Source organism: Saccopteryx leptura, chromosome 2, assembly GCF_036850995.1.
Source record: "Saccopteryx leptura isolate mSacLep1 chromosome 2, mSacLep1_pri_phased_curated, whole genome shotgun sequence".
Taxonomy (NCBI): Eukaryota; Metazoa; Chordata; class Mammalia; order Chiroptera; family Emballonuridae; genus Saccopteryx; species Saccopteryx leptura.
This window is the reverse complement of record NC_089504.1, coordinates 34,083,603-34,099,547: the sequence shown is the minus strand read 5'-3', so window position 1 is coordinate 34,099,547 and position 15,945 is coordinate 34,083,603. Positions and strand designations below refer to the sequence as shown.

The following is a 15,945-nucleotide window of genomic DNA, read 5'->3' as shown; positions in this document are numbered from 1 at the left end:
CAGTGTTCATTTGGTTTTCTTTTCACTTTATTTTGCAGGTTTGAGATTTCTCAAAATTAAAAATTGGAAGAAAAATTTGGAAGAAAAGTAGAAACATCAGGAAAGCTGCAAAAACATGGCCCGCATTAAAACAGAATGTCTGCAACTGATTGAAACACCATCCATTTACTCAAGTTTTAAAGACCCATGAATTCATAATGCTACTTACCTAAAAGGGAGAGACTGAGAACCCCAAAACAAAACAAAAACGAAGATTTCTGGAGATTTCCGTAAACCCCAGGTCCTGCCCTCACCGAGGGCGCCCACGATTGTCCCACAAGCCCCGCCCTGAATGGGAACTGAAGCCGAGATGGTGTTGCAAGGCAGATGTGTCTTCCAGGGGCAGGAACCTGGCTGGAAAGGCTTTCCAGAAGAGGGATGTTTGAGCTGAGAGCTGAGGAAAAATTCCTTTGTGCCAGTCGGGGCTGCTGGGAAGGATCACAGCTGCCTAACTGTGCGGAGCATCTGCATACCCGTGACTCTAGCAAGACACTGAGGACAAGAAGGGAGCCATTCCCTGGCATGCTCAGAGCCAATGCACCATCTCAGGAGGAACCAGGCCAGTGTATGTAACAGCTTGCGTGGGACCTAGGGGCCAACCTGAGAAAATTATGTTTATGTCGGCATTTGGGCATAATCTAAACAGTCGTCCAACCCTAGGATTGTTTTTTCCTCAAGTTGAGCACTTGCCACTTCATAAGGTTCTACCTGTTCACCGTGGAAATAATAAATTATCTAATCTTCTTAGTAAACAGGCAAAATGAAAACCTGCTGTATAATTCAAAACGAAGTTAGGCTATGCTCTATTAAAAACAACAACAACAACAACAAAAAACCCCATTCATTATAAAATCTCCCAGGGTAGAACTCTAAGTCCTATAGGCTGGATATACTTAGCATAGCTATTGATTTTCACCAACAACCAGTCCATCTATTTTCTGAATTCAAAAGAACCATTTATTTTTATATACATAACAAGTTACTGGATGAGTAATAAGTTTAAAAGTGGTGTGTGTGTGATGAATGATTTACAAGGAGAACACAGGCCAGCACCAAGAGGTTCATGCTAGCAGGGGTGAGTCCTATGAGGAAGCTCCCTGCAGAGGTGGGCTGGGGAGGGACCCAGACATGCAGGGCACCTCCTTCCAAGGCCCCTGGAGTCCCCACTCCTATTCCCTGAGGGCCACACACAGCAGGAAGCAAGGCAAGCCTCTGCTCTGTTTGCATCTTGTTTTCCTCGTTCTGAAAACAGGCCTGCCTGGGATGAGGCCTGCTCTCTCTCCCCACAGTACTGCCCTGAGATTAAATGAGGTTGTGCGACAGGCAGTGCACCTGCCCAGTGGTTGCCAGCACGAACTCTGGAGCCACTTAGTCCTGGCAATCCCTTGGCAAGAAACTCGACCTCTCTGTGCCTCAGTTTCCTCATCTGCGAAATGAGGAGAATAATATTGTCCAGCTCCTAGGGCTGGTGTAGAGTAAATGAGTTAATTTAGGCACAGTGTTTAGAACTGTGCCTGACTCATGGCAAAGACCACAGAAACAGAGGCTGCACTATTACAAACTGGTTTTATAGTGGGCCATCCAGATGTGTCCATTCAGGATTTCCGAGCACCTACTCAGTGCTAGGTCCTGTGGGAGAGGCCCTTGGGGTAGAGCCAAAGCTCAGATGGGCAGGAACTCTCCAGCAGGAGTTCACAGTGCGGCGGGGAGCAACTGGTATTCCCAACTGGAACAGCATGGGCAAAGGCCTCTGAGCTGCAGGGAGCAGGTTCTACCCCTAAGCATATGATGAATGGAACAGGAGGAACAGGAAAGTGGTGTCACAGCTCTTCCGCTACTCATGGTGTGACCTTATGCAGGCTGCTTGACCTGTCTGGATTCACTTCCTTCACCTGCAGAATGGAAGGTGCTCTACCTGGAGAGGTCTGGTGGAGATGAAGAGACATCAAATCTGAGAACTCAGCCTAATTGCAAGACTGTCCCCACTATTCTACATGGAATTATGTGTTGAAGTGCAAATTGGTAAGTGGTTTAGGAACAGAAAGGGAACCAGATCTCAGATCATGAGGTCCTAAAGGGGGGAGTCATATGCAGGGCCCCAAAGACAAGACAACAGGTTTAAGGCAGGTGCTGATGGCTTTGAGTAACAGGGGAAAATAGGGAATAACGACATGACATTATCAAGGTTATTCGGCCCATCAACTGGCCCAACCCTCCCCCTTTACAAAAGGAGGCCCAGAAAGTCCAGGGACACACAGAGGCTACACAGCTAGTCCCAGGGAGCTAGCTAATCCCCGATGCCAGGGCCTGTCTTCTACCTGGGAGGCAGACCAAGAGGCTGCCTGGATACCTTGGTCCATGAATGGGAGTCTCCAGGAGGGAGGAATGTGAAGCATGGCACAGGAAACAGTGTGAATATCATCTAAGGTTATTTTACAACCAGCCCAGGGTCACAGGTAAGAAGGTGGGACTGTGAGAGGCTACGGAATTTGCCCAGAGTCACCAACAAGTGCGAGAGCCTAGATGTAAACCCAGCCCATTGGACCCCAAGCCCAAGAAATACACCCAGTATTATCATTATTACAAACTGACCAAGCGCCTTTGCCACTCGGTACAAATGGGCAAAAGACCCAGTTGTGGGACAGGAGGGACAGTCGGTGCTGTGCCGTGACACAAACCCTGTAGTTTCCCCCAGAGCCCCGCCCAGCAGCCAGCAGGAGCACTGCCTCACAGGAGCACTGCCATGGTCCTGGGGGAAAACAGAACGTTTACAGCTGAAGATGCTCGGGTTCCAGCAGGAAGAAGTGGTTTGTCTAAGACCCCCACCCAGGAGATGACAGGGCCGGGGCGGGAAGCCAGGCGTCCTCATGTTGACCCAGTGCTCTTTCCTTTGCTCCTTATTTGGAGCCACAGGTCCCCTCTGTGCACTCCTGGCCACCCCGGGGTCAGTGGTCTCGCTGGTGCAAAGAGACTCCCAGGTCAGTGTGTCAGACATAGGCTTGAGTAGGATGCGAACTCTCTGAACCAGTCTGACAAGAGTCCTTATGGTCCATGATGCTGACTACAGGGACATCCGGAGTTGAAACACCATCTGCACCTGCATTTTTACTCTGACATTCCAAAGTGGATCTTGGGGCTGAATCAGAAGGTGTTTTCCTCAAGCCAACTCCAGAGTCTGAATGCCCATCCTTAAAACCCTTCCCCCTCAGAGGCCCCAGGGAGCCTTGGGTGAGAGGCATCCTAGATCAGCAAGAATCCCTAGGATGCTGTTAAAATTCAGACTCAGGGGCAGTAGGTCTGGGGTAGGGCCTAGGCATCTGCATTTCTAATATTCTCCCAGGTGCTGCTGCTAGTCCCTGGACCCCACGGCTTCAGAGAATCTTTAGACCAGTGTCCCTCAAACTTACTGGTGATGAGAACTATCCAGGACACTTGTTAGGAACCAGTATCCCAGGCTTCTTCCCTGGAGATGCTGACCAGTGGACCTGGGAATCTGGTTTTTAACCAGTAACCCAGTGCCCCGCCCCCACCACATCCTACTGCCGTCCATTTGGGAAACACTGCCTACTACAACCCCTCATCTGGTGCCTGGATCCCCTCTGAGCATCCCCCCCTTTGAGCCACCCAGTCTCCACCTGATGGTGGCTCATCCGCGAAGGCAGGGGCTCCCGCCCACCTCTGGGCAGCAGGATCACCAGGAGCACTTAACAAGCACAGAGGCCCAGGCTCCTAGATGCAGGGAAGGGGCTGGTGAGGTCGACCAGCTTGTCCTGGTAGACCCAAGACGTTCCTGTCCACACTTCCTGCTCCACATTTATTACTTCTCCCACTTACAGCAAGCCTAGGTGGTCAGGTTTTATACCCATTTTACACGTTTGTCCTCGAGGGGGGTGGTGGTGGAAGGAGTGACTTTTCTCACTCCCTCTCCCGTTCTTTCCAGACTTAACTAGTAGTTCCAGACTCAGTGTTATCTGTCATTGCGCCGCCTACTAGCAGCGTCACTCTGCTGTGAGTAGTGAGAGTGATTTATTTATTTAGAATGAATTCTTTACACCCTGCACATTTCCAGAAAGGCGCTGAGGTGGTGAAAGATGCATGAGCAGTGAGGCCATTGAGTTACATGCTGAGAACTGGTATTACTTTAGATACCATGGTCTGGAATTAAGAAGAGGGATCAGAGCCCTGAATTATGTCTTTAACTAGCTGGATAGGAAAGATATGAGTTGGGGTCCTCGGCAGGAATAGATGGGGAACAGTCATGCACTCGACAGCATCACGCCCTTCTTCACCTCTGCTTCTGTGAACCCAACTGAAAAAGTGTGTGCCTGGTACAGTGGTCGTGGGCTTATTCTGCTTTTCCGACAGGGTCTCTGTTTTCATTTTACTGTTCTGAATCACCTTCCCGGTCTGCGATAGTTCATTTCATCCACACAACTTCGAATCTAGAGATAAATGGAGACCTATACATCTTCAAGGAGCTCAGGGTCTGGTTGGTGTCTTGGACGGCGAAGCACCAGTAGTAATGGTATTGCCCTTACCTCTGTAGGGTGCTTCCAGTCTGCAAGGTGCGTGCAGCTGCTCCGCGGTCCCTGCCCTGCCTCATCCTCTCAATGGCCCCAGAAGAAGGGTAGATTTAGCTAGCCCATCTTGAAGATGAGTTTAGTGAGGCTGCAGGCGGTTGCCAATTTGTCAGTAAGAGACAGAGAAGGGACAGTTACCCAGAGTTTCTGGATTCCTGGTCTCTGTTCTGGCTACTGCGCCAAACTGCCTCTCTGTCATGTACGCCTGTCTTGAGGTGGCAGCACTGGGCACTGGAATTGGCACTGGTTGGGGAGAGCCTGGGAGAGTATAGAGCCAGCACAACACTTGTTGAGTGAGGGAATGGATAAATAAATATGATCACAAGTCAGTGAATGAATGAATGAGAACAGAACGCCTGTCTTCCTCTTCAGATCAACGGGTACTGCTGGCATCCCTTCTGAGAGCTCATACTTCCTCCTACCCTTCTGTACCACAAACAAAAGCTACCAAAGCCTCACCTCACACGTGATGTTCCATCTGCTCTCAGAACGGGGCTTTATTGCCCCAGGCATCCAATGACATGGCTAGGAAGGTCCATTTATCGCCTCTAGTCCTTGGGGTCTCTCCGCCCCCTCCCCTTGACCCATAGAGTATATTCTTAGTATTACTTCTCCCCCTCCTCCCTTTTTTTTCCCTATGAATCTAGAAAGTGGAAGCATCTCATAGATTATTAATGTGCTAAATGGCCCCTCTGGAGACCAGTGCCAAGAAATGGCTCTGACCCGCCCTGGATTATTGGCCTCCATTCCCTTTCTTAGACAGCAGCCACAGCAAAGTTTCCAGCGGTGCCTAATCACACTGCCATTCCTAAAAGGTTTTCAATGGTTTTCAGTCAAGTCCACAGTCCCCCGTCACCTGCTCCACAGCAAGGGCGTGGCACCATGGGGGCTGGCCTGCTGGATTCACCCCCCTCATTCTAGAATGTAAAGCTCTTTTTGATTTAAGTACAGTTGACATATGATATTATATTAGTTTCAGGTGTACAACACAGTGATTTGACATTTATATACCTTACAAAGTGATCACCACAAAAAACCCAGTCTCCATCTGTCACCGTACAGTTACTGTGATATGGTTGACTGCATGCCCTCATGCCTGGGACTTGACTCATGGTGGCTGGAAGGCACACCGTGTGTATACTCTGGGCGTCTTGCTCAAGAGCCTCCATCCTGCCCCTGGCATCTTAGTTTCAGTGTAAACAACCTTTGTTGCTGATGCAAAACAGAGGGTGAGTTTTAAACACCCATTGCTGTAATCAGAGGTCTCAATCTAGGGGAAGAAGCCTTGTCACTGTAACAGCAGCTACTGTTTTAGAATCTATAAAAATTATTTGCACTTAAAAAATATATATATATAGCCCTGGCCGGTTGGCTCAGTGGTAGAGCATCGGCCTGGCATGCAGAAGTCCCGGGTTTGATTCCCGGCCAGGGCACATAGGAGGAACGCCCATCTGCTTCTCCACCCCTCCCCCTCTCCTTCCTCTCTGTCTCTCTCTTCCCCTCCCGCAGCCGAGGCTCCATTGGAGCAAAGATGGCCCGGGCGCTGGGGATGGCTCCTTGGCCTCTGCCCCAGGCGCTAGAGTGGCTCTGGTCTCGACGGAGCGACGCCCCGGAGGGGCAGAGCATCGCCCCTTGGTGGGCAGAGCGTTGCCCCTGGTGGGCGTGCCAGGTGGATCCTGGTCAGGCGCATGCGGGAGTCTGTCTGACTGTCTCTCCCCGTTTCCAGCTTCAGAAAAATACAAAAAAATAAAAAAATAAAATAAAATTTATATATATATAGGCTAGTTTATTGCCACTTTCTAAGAGAGAAAAGTGAGCTGAGAGAGAGAAACTAAGACCCCGGTATGTATTATAAAGCACTGGAGAGTGAGCCATGGGACCCAGCTTTGCTGTCACTGTGAGTACTTGGGCAAGGCCCTACCCACTCTTTGGGCCTCTGTTTCCCAGTCTGTATAATGGGGAAACTGGACCAAATGATTACCAAGTCCCTAGCAGCTTTGCCTTGCTATGAACCTACCTCAAATTCCCAACCCATAGCTAAGTAACAACCTTTTGACTTTTCAGGCAACCTAGAGCTTTAGTAAGATAATCACTTGAGAAAATCAAGCCAGGTGACAAAATTGCTCTTCCTGTGAAGCAACTGCCATCGACTAACAGTTCAAGTGATGCTATAATTCTGTAAATAGTAAATGGCTTGATTTGGGGGTTTTCCCTCTTTGTTTGTTTTTTTTTTTAATTTTAATACAAAGCATGATTTAGGGTTTTCAGAATTCATGTCCTAAATGTGCGGGGACATAGATGCCAGCACTCGTAGGAATACAGAGCCAAGGTCCTCCCTCTGCGTGCCCGGCCCTCCCCTCCTGAGCATGAGCTTCTCCAAGGAGACAGCACACCACACACCCCGGCATCTTCCTTCCCAGCAAGGTCCCTGAGGGAGTGCCAAGGCAGGCCAGCAGGCAGGGTGGGCTGCCCAGGGGACCCCTGGGACCATGCCAGGAGAAATGCATCTGCCATTTCATACTAATCTGCCGCGGCTGCCTTTTAAAGGACAGGCTCTGCGGGATACGGTTCTTGACGAAATCGTGTTTGCGATTTCCTGCAAGCAGCCCCTGATCCCTTTAGGAATCTGACTTTATTTTCATCAGCTAGACTATTTCTGTCGGCAAGCTGAGGCAGCGATCGTCTCACTCCCGAGAAAGACGGAGTTCTGTCCGGGTCTCTGCGGAGGTCGAAGCCCCTCCGGCTGCCTCTCTGTTCCTTCACTGGGCTTGGCCTCCCTCTCCTGTTCCCGCTGCCCCGCCTCTGTCTTCCCTACCCAGCTCCGAATCCTGCTTTCCCCAGGCCCCCTGCTTTCAGGAGGACAGACTAGCCTGGCAGGAGGGCTGCAGTACTGCTTGAAGACAGTGCGAGGCAGGGTCAGAAGCACGCCACCTTCAGAGCTTGGGGACAGGATTCTAATGGCGTCTAAAAGAAAACTTCAAAGAAAACGTCTTCGTTAGAAAACGTTGGGTCCAGAGATAGGAGGTGAGGGCTGAGGCTGAGGCTGAGACCATTTTAGGCCTTCCTCGTTTTCATTTAACAAGGACTGCAGTGGGGGAGTCACTGGGTCCTTGGCAAGGCGCTAATGATCTGCCCTCATGATTAGAGATGAGCGGGAGGTCTGGAAGGCAGGAATCCAGAACTCTGTCTGCAAACATTCCCAGGTGCCACTCAGCATCTGGGCCAGGCCTGCACCAGGCCCAGGGTGCAAGGGTGAATGAAGCAAGGAACTGACCGTAAGCAGCTCCAGGCCAGGGTGGGTGCAGGCCCAGAGCAGCAAACACCATGGGAGGGGTGTGTGGGTAACGGAGCATAGGGGGACGGAGCTTCCCAGGGGAAGGGCAGGCAAGCTGCCCTGGGAAGGGTGAGCACGATCCTGCCGGGTGAAGAGACCACAGGCAGAGGAAACAGCCTATAGGAGCAGGAAGCAGGCCGGAAGAATGGCAAGGTAATGGAACACCCTCTTTCCATATCACAGACTCTGGGGTTTTGTCCTGGCAGCACTAAGATGTATATTTGCCCCAGTGGCAGCCTCTCCTAACTTCCACGTGGGCAGCGTAAACTGAAGTTCTCTAGACTAAGAGCACGTGTTAGGTCCCAGTGTCGAGATAAACTGGCCTCAGAGATCACCTGTCTTAGCAAGTCTCCAGGAACCAACTGTATTTCAGCACCTGAGCTGCTGGTACAGATACAGCAGCAGGGGTGAGGATGGGGTATCCATCTCTTGAAGGATATGATGACCCCCCTAACCCGAACCTCCTCAGAGTGGAGCCCGGAAACTGCACTAACAGGAGCACATCCCCACCCCTGTAAGTGACTCTTACAACAGGACGTGAGAGCCACCAGCCCGGTCTATGCCTCTCCATGTATTAAATCTCCCCCACAGCAGGCCTGGCAGAGCCTGGACGCTTGGGGAATCTCGGGCAACAGGGAGCACACTACTTCACAGCCAGGCAGCCCACTCCATGCTGGGTGCCTCAGCCACAAGTGCAAACCTTGCTCCCCTCTAACTTCACCCATTGCTCCTGCTTGTCCCCACCGACATCACGGAGAACCAGCCAAGTCTCTCAAAGAGCCACGCAGCTCTGGAGGCCGTGCCCTGTGAGTTCTCCAGTCTGAACACGCTCAGTCTCCAATGGCTAGACCCTGGCTCTTCCCAGATGACCCCCAGGCTACCCCTGGTGTGTCCTCCCAGGTCTGAGGGTCTGACAGATGGGAGAGGAACAGAGGCTGTGCATCAGACCCTGGCCTCTACGAAGGCCTTTGAATCTGGTTGAAGGAGCTGACGCGCCCAATGGCTAAGGAACTCGCATCACGACGTAAACAACAGTAGCCTCTCGATGCAGCGACCATGAATCCAGAAGCCTGGCCATAGCAAGTTCAACTGAGCACTTTCTAGTGCCAGGGCGCCTTTCAACCCCGGCACGCACATCCCTAGTTTTCAGTACCAGGAAACAACTGATGACGTATTCCAGGCCGTCTCCCCCAAAGGGAAGTCAAAGCTACTTTTCAATTACACAAATTATATGCATTTTCCCATTTGTGAAACTGTTTCGGAGCCCAGGTTAAGCTAAGGGAGTCATAAAATCCCTGAATGACAGCAGACCCACTGACCCAGCCCTCTGCCATCTCTGGAAGCAAGCGCAGCCTCCTGGAGGTGGGAGGGGGTGGGGAGGTTCCCAGAGTCTGGCTTAGAATAAATGGGGCTGTGGTCCCTGAGAGGAGAGGGAGGCAGAAGTCCAGATCTTTGTTCCCACATCCCCCTTGCCCCGGGGCTCATTCTGTGATTCTGCTCTCTAACTGGTGGGCACCGTGCAGTGCCCAGCCCCTCAGTGCCCCCAGACACAGCCCCTGACCTGCCCCGATGCCTGTCACAGATGCCCAGGGCAGCAGTAGCCTGTGCATGAGAATCCCTCCAGGAGCCTGCCGACAATGCAGAGAATTCTGCTGAGGTGGCTGAGAATCTGCATTTCCTCCCCAGCCCTTCACCTCCCCACAGTCAAGTCCACACTGTGAGAAACTCCGCAGAGGAGCGTGTCCGGCCCCCTCGCTGGTTTAGCACCCAGCGAGGACCTCCTGTGGGCCAGGCCCTGTTCTCAGCACCGGCCACTGAAAGATGAAGAGAATGGGAGGCCCCGCCACCAGAAGCTTACAGTCCAGCAGGGAAGAATGGATATAAAATAAACTGTTTTGCATTAAATGTAAATGCCGTGTGCACTATGGAAGCAATGTAGAACCGCGTTTCTCAGCCTCCTCTTCATGCTCACTCTCACTCTCCCAGAAGAGCGACTTTTCCCAGTTCTGCCCCACTCTGGAAATTTTAATACCGCAGATAAACTATATATATATCTGCTTATGTATTGCATGTATGTCCTATGCATTATACATAAAAAGAGGGAGATTTTTTTGCCTATCCCTATAAGAACCAATTTTCACCCCTTTGGGGTATAATGACCCCTATTTGAAAAGGCATTGTTTAAGAAGAAACTATTAATTCACCTTGGGATCTGGGGGTGGGAGGCACAGAAAGAGAGGGATGAGGGAAGGCATCACAGAGGCGGTGGTCTCTACCCAGGGTTGTGACGGGTGAGCAGGAGTTCTGCAAAGCAGAGAAGGGGCTCAGTGTCAAGTCTCCCTCGTGGGGCAGTCTGAGCTCCTGCCTTGCTCTCAGGTGCTAATGGCAGCTGGCGTCCAAGACGGTCCCTAGTGATCTTCACCTCCCCCTACAGTTTGTGTAGTAGCCCCTCCCACCCCCACCCCCACCCCCCACACACTAAATAAGAGCTAATTTGTATGATCAATGGAATATGACAGAAGTGATGATATATAACTTCTGAAGCTAGATACTAAAAATCTCAGCCACCTCTGCCTTGAACTCACTTTGGGGGAAGCCACTCAAGCAGCCCCATGGAGAGGCCCACACAGAGTGGCACCAACTTGGCAGCCATGTGAGGGAGCCACACGGGGAGCACTTCTGCCAGCCCCAGCCAAACCTTCAGATGATGCCAGCTCCCAGCCTTCAGGTCTTCCAATTGCACCCTGAGCTCCATAGAGCAGACACAAGAAGTCATCGTGTGAGTCTGAGTTCCTGACCCACGGAAATACTGAAATAATAAGTGATTGTTATTATTTTAACCACTAAATTTTGCGGTGATCAGTTACACAGCAATAAGTGAGAATCCTCACTCATAACCCGGTTTCCTGTCCTGTCAGCTCCTCTAGGCTGGAGGCTGTCCTGTTCATGCTCAGGTCAGGTAGCTCTGGCTGGTACGCCAGAAGTTCCCAACATCACGCTTGCTTCTGCAGCGCCTTGTAGAATTCCCAACAGCCCCAGTGAGGCGGGGAGAGGGCCAGTGGGCCCCAGGATTCCTCTCTGGGTGAAGATTTCCCAGAGAGCTTGATCTCTCATCTGGGGAAAATGTCCATCTGCCAATCCTTTGTCCACCATCCCTTCCTCCTTCCTTCCACCCTCTGATCATTCAGTGGCACCTAGGAAGGTCTGTGACGTGTTAGGCAGCAGGAAAACAGGAGTAACTCAGGCCCAGCTCCCGTCTTCAGGTTGCTCACAGCCCAGTTGAACATATCCTCGTATCTGTGGAGCCCTAAGAGGGGGACAGGCTGAGGGGCATGGGGCAGGGAGGAGGGGCGAGGTACATGCCTGCTAGAAGTAAGCCAGGAAGTCAGAAAAAGATTTTCTATTAGGATTACTTTAGATAGTGCGGTGAGGAAAGACTTCCTGGAAGAGGCAGCATTGTGAGCTGGCTCTCTAAGAATAGGTAGGACCGCCATACCAGACATGGGGAGAATGGGACATCTCTGGGGGTAGAACAGTGTTGCAGGAAAGACCAGGAATGCTAAGAAGTGGGGTGTGCCACCTGCGGAGGAGCAGGAGATGGGGCGGGTGACAACAACACAACCGGAACATGCAGTACTTACAATGTGCCAGGCACAGTTGTAATCACTTTCTAATCACTTAATTCACACAGCAGCCCTCTGAGATCAATCCTCTTCCCACCCTGACTTTACAGATGAGAGACGGGGGCTGAGAGTGGCAGCTCAGAGTGATGAGTGGGGTGTGTAGTGAGCTCCTCAGCACGCAGGAAAGGAAGCTCAATTACAGAGAAGGGAAGCGACTTGACCAGGGCCTCATGGCTGTTTATAGGCACCATAGGGCCAGAAGCCGGGCTCCCAGGGCATGCTGAGCTGTGCTGGCTGCAGTGATATGGTGAGGTCTGCACCACCACACACACAGCTGCCGCTCGGCCTCCTCCCCAGCTGCATCTGCCCACATTCAGCATGACCTGCTCCGGCCACAGCTCATGACTCGCTGCTGCCCAAGCCTACACACTCCCACCTCCTGCTTTTGCACACCCCACATCCTCTGCCAGCCGTGCTCCCCTCCACGTCTCCAGCTGCCCAATGCCCTCTCCTCCTTCACAGCTAGCTCAGCATCACTTTCCTTAGAAGTCTTCTTTGCCCCTGGGCTGAGTGAGTGGCCCTTCCCCAGGACCTCCTCCTCCCTCATCACACCACTGGCTCCCACCACTCCTCTCCCCCCACCTACCCCCGGCACCCGGGGCTAGACTCGGAGAGGTCTTCAGGCAATCCGAGCAAGCAGGGTGAAAACAGGTCCCCGCATGGTCCAGCTCCTGCCCACCTCTTCATTCTCACTTTCAACCCACCGGCAACCCACCCACCACGCCCCACTGCCCTCTTTTCTGGTCCCTGAACATGCCAGGTTTGTTCTTGTCACAGGCTGTCTACATCTGCCATTCCACTCATAAACACGGACACTCTTCACCCAACCAGTTCCTTCTCGCCCTTCAGGTCTCAGCTCAGATGTCTCCTGCTCCATGAAGACTTATCTGCGTGCCCCACGGCAGTCGCTATTTATCCCATCACCCGGCTTATTTCTATCACAGCCCAGTTGCCTTCCATAGTCTTACCTCACGGGCCAGATTGCATACATTTAAATCATGGCTTTATTACTTATGACCTGTGGGTTTGGGGACAAGTTACTTAGCTTTTGTGTACTTCAGTTTCCTTATCTATAAAATGGGGATAATAATAGTACCTATAACATATAGCAGTTATAAGGATTAAATGAGTTAATGCATATAAGTTCTCTCAGAACAGTGTCTGTTATGTACTAAGCATGACATACGTATTATACAAGTGTTCTTACTTGTTTATATTCTTACTGCCTGCCTCCCTCCTAGAATGTAAGCTCCAAAAGAGCAGGGATAATACCTGTCCTGTTTAGCACTATATCTCCAGTGTCTAACAAAATTCTAGGCACACAGTTAAGTTGCCTATTATATTTACTGGATGGATGAATGAATGGATGATGGGTGGATGGATGGATGGATGGATGGATGGGTGATGGATGGATGAATGGATGGATGGATAGATGGATGATAGATGGATGGATGGATGAATGGATGGATGGATGATGGATGGATGGATGGATGGATGGATGGATGGATGGATGAAGTAAAGAAGTAGAACATGTGCACAGGCAACCACTCGTCCCAGGTGGTCACACGTTTCTACACTCTTTTCTCTCGCACTTTCTAGCTCTGGTGAGTTTTACCTAAACAGACCACACATTCACTGGTAGAACGTTTGACAGTGCATAACATTTGCCACTATAAAGAGTAAATAATTGGCCAGGAGTCCCAGGAAAGGCTTAACCCAGGGGAAAGGAAGTCTTAGCGCAGGGGTCCCCAAACTATGGCCCGTGGGCCGCATGCGGCCCCCTAAGGCCATCTATCCGACCCCCGCTGCACTTCCGGAAGGGGCACCTCTTTCATTGGTGGTCAGTGAGAGGAGTACATTGACCATCTCATTAGCCAAAAGTGGGCCCATAGTTCCCATTGAAATACTGGTCAGTTTGTTGATTTAAATTTACTTGTTCTTTATTTTAAATATTATATTTGTTCCCGTTTTGTTTTTTTACTTTAAAATAAGATATGTGCAGTGTGGATAGGGATTTGTTCATAGTTTTTTTTATAGTCCTGCCCTCCAGCGGTCTGAGGGACAGTGAACTGGCCCCTGTGTAAAAAGTTTGGGGACCCTTGTCTTAGCGGATAACAGAATTTCAGGGAGCGGGGATGTGATAGGGAATAAAAGACCACCTGGTTAAGGGAACAGAGAGTGCAGGGCTCTGAGGCCTGAAGGTCCAGGGTGCATCTTGGGAAAGGTGGGTCATCTAGAGGCTGAGGCACGGAATATGCGGCAGGGACAGGAGGTGGCGCTGGACAGCCGACTGGGTGGATACTGATGGCACTGAGTCAGGATAGGGAGTGACTGAAAGATTTCAAACACACCGAGCTGGTGCTAGGGCTGCCCGTTAGAGAGCCACTGTGGTGGCCACACCAGGGTGGGCCAGAAGGTCAGGCCAGTGGGAGGCTGTGCAATTACCAGGAAAGGATGGGCCAGAGCCTAAACCAGGCAACTTGGGAACCATGTTGGATGAGGAACCATTCCTGAAAAAAACTGGTGGTCAGTCAAGACAGTCCCCCAATGGAAAGTGGCTTGGAACTTACCTGTACCAGATTCCAGCCTTGGAGGGACTCTGCAATGATGGACGTAACGGACGGACAGACGCCTCCAAACACCATCAAGTGGTTCGGCCCGTATTTTATTGCATCGTAGAAGGCTTTCAATCCTTTCGCATTATCACACTGGGGAGCAACATACAGAAAGAAAAGCCCAAGTTAGAACCGGCTCTCCCCAGGGGCAAGGGCCCAACAGTGGATTCACACAAACAAATCTGCCTCCTGGGAAACCTTCTGGGTTTCAGTTCCCTCGTTGGTGGGGCCTCTGCTTAAGCCAGCCCTGAGCCCGTGCTGTGAACTCCATGAAGCGAGATCTTGGCGCCCCCCATCCTGGCTCCCAAATGCCTCACAGTGGGGTCTCCCCCTTCTATGGTCATTTATATGTAGGATGGTTATTACCCCAAAAAGCAGAAAATAACAAATGTCGGCGAGGATGTAGAGAAATCAGACCTCTTGGGCATCGCTGTGGGAATGTAAATGGTACGGCTGCTGCAGAAAACAGGGGAGCAGTCCCTTAAAAAGTTGAGCAGAATCACTCTAAGAACCAGCATCCTGCCTCTAGATACGGAAAGCAAGAACTCTGGCAGATATTGCCAAACCTACATTCACAGCAGCATTGTTCACAGCAGCCAAAAGGTGGAAACAACCAAAATGTCCTTCAACATATGAGTGGGTAAACAAATGTGATAGATACATACAATGAACTATTATTTAGCCTTGAAAATGAAGGAAACTCTGGTATCTATTACAACATGGATGACCCTTGAAGACATGACGCTAAGTGAAAAAAGCCAACTGCAAAAGAACAAATACTGCACGATTCCGCTTATATGAGGTACCTAGAGGCAAATCCACAGAGGCAGGAAGTAACATGGTGGTTGCCAGGGCTGAAGAGAGGGGAGGGGGGATTGGCGTTTACTGAGTCCAGTTCCAGCTTAGGATGGTGAGACAGTTCTGGAGAAGGATGGTGGTGATGGTGGTGATGGTGGCGATGGTGGCGATGGTGGTGATGGTGGCACAGCACTTTGAATGCTCTCACTGCCCCCGAACTGTATGTACACCTAACAGCGGGTATGATTGATGTTACATATACTTTATCACAACAGTAAAAGAAGGAGGAGGAGGAGGAAGAGGAAGAGAAGGGGATGAATCTAAAGAGAAGAATTTGTTCAGCAAACACTTGCCAAGCATGGCTCTGGGTTCAGCCTGGGGCTGGACGCTCAGGAAATAAAAGTCAGACACAGCCCTTGCCAAGGAGCTCACACAGAGAAAGAACTGACCACGACAGCAGATCCTGGAGATCCACCATGGAAATGAACGAGAACCACTGTCCACAACCGGTGGGGGTGAGTACTGCTCACTTCCCACCTCCCACCTCCGCCTCTCTCATCAAGCCCCGTTCTCATCTCTCCCCTGGACAGAGACTCCGGCTGCTAACTGGGCTTCTGCGCCCCTGCGGCCCAGGTAAGCCCACTCACCACCTAGCAGTCGGAGGGTCCTTTGTAAAACATAAATTACTTCCTCTTACTCTTCTGCTTTCTGTGCACTTAAAACCCAAACTCTTATCAGAATTTAATTCTCAGAAGCTTAAACACATCATTCTCATGAACTCAATAGTGGCCACATGTCACCCCTTTATTTAACTCATGAACAGGAGTATCCGCAGGGTGAGAAAGTGGATTCAAAAGAAAATGTAAGAAACTGGGATTTTTTACAGTGAATGAAAA

General features: G+C 50.8%; 1 protein-coding gene across 1 annotated transcript in view; it reads right to left on the bottom strand.

Moving 5' to 3' along the window:
• The window catches only part of GABBR2 (gamma-aminobutyric acid type B receptor subunit 2), a 383,643-nt gene that overhangs the window by 257,863 nt on the left and 109,835 nt on the right, over nt 1-15,945 (bottom strand). The window contains exon 2 of the mRNA XM_066367578.1: nt 14,207-14,344. Coding sequence (XP_066223675.1) covers nt 14,207-14,344 — 138 coding nt within the window. The remainder of the gene's footprint in view (nt 1-14,206; nt 14,345-15,945) is intronic.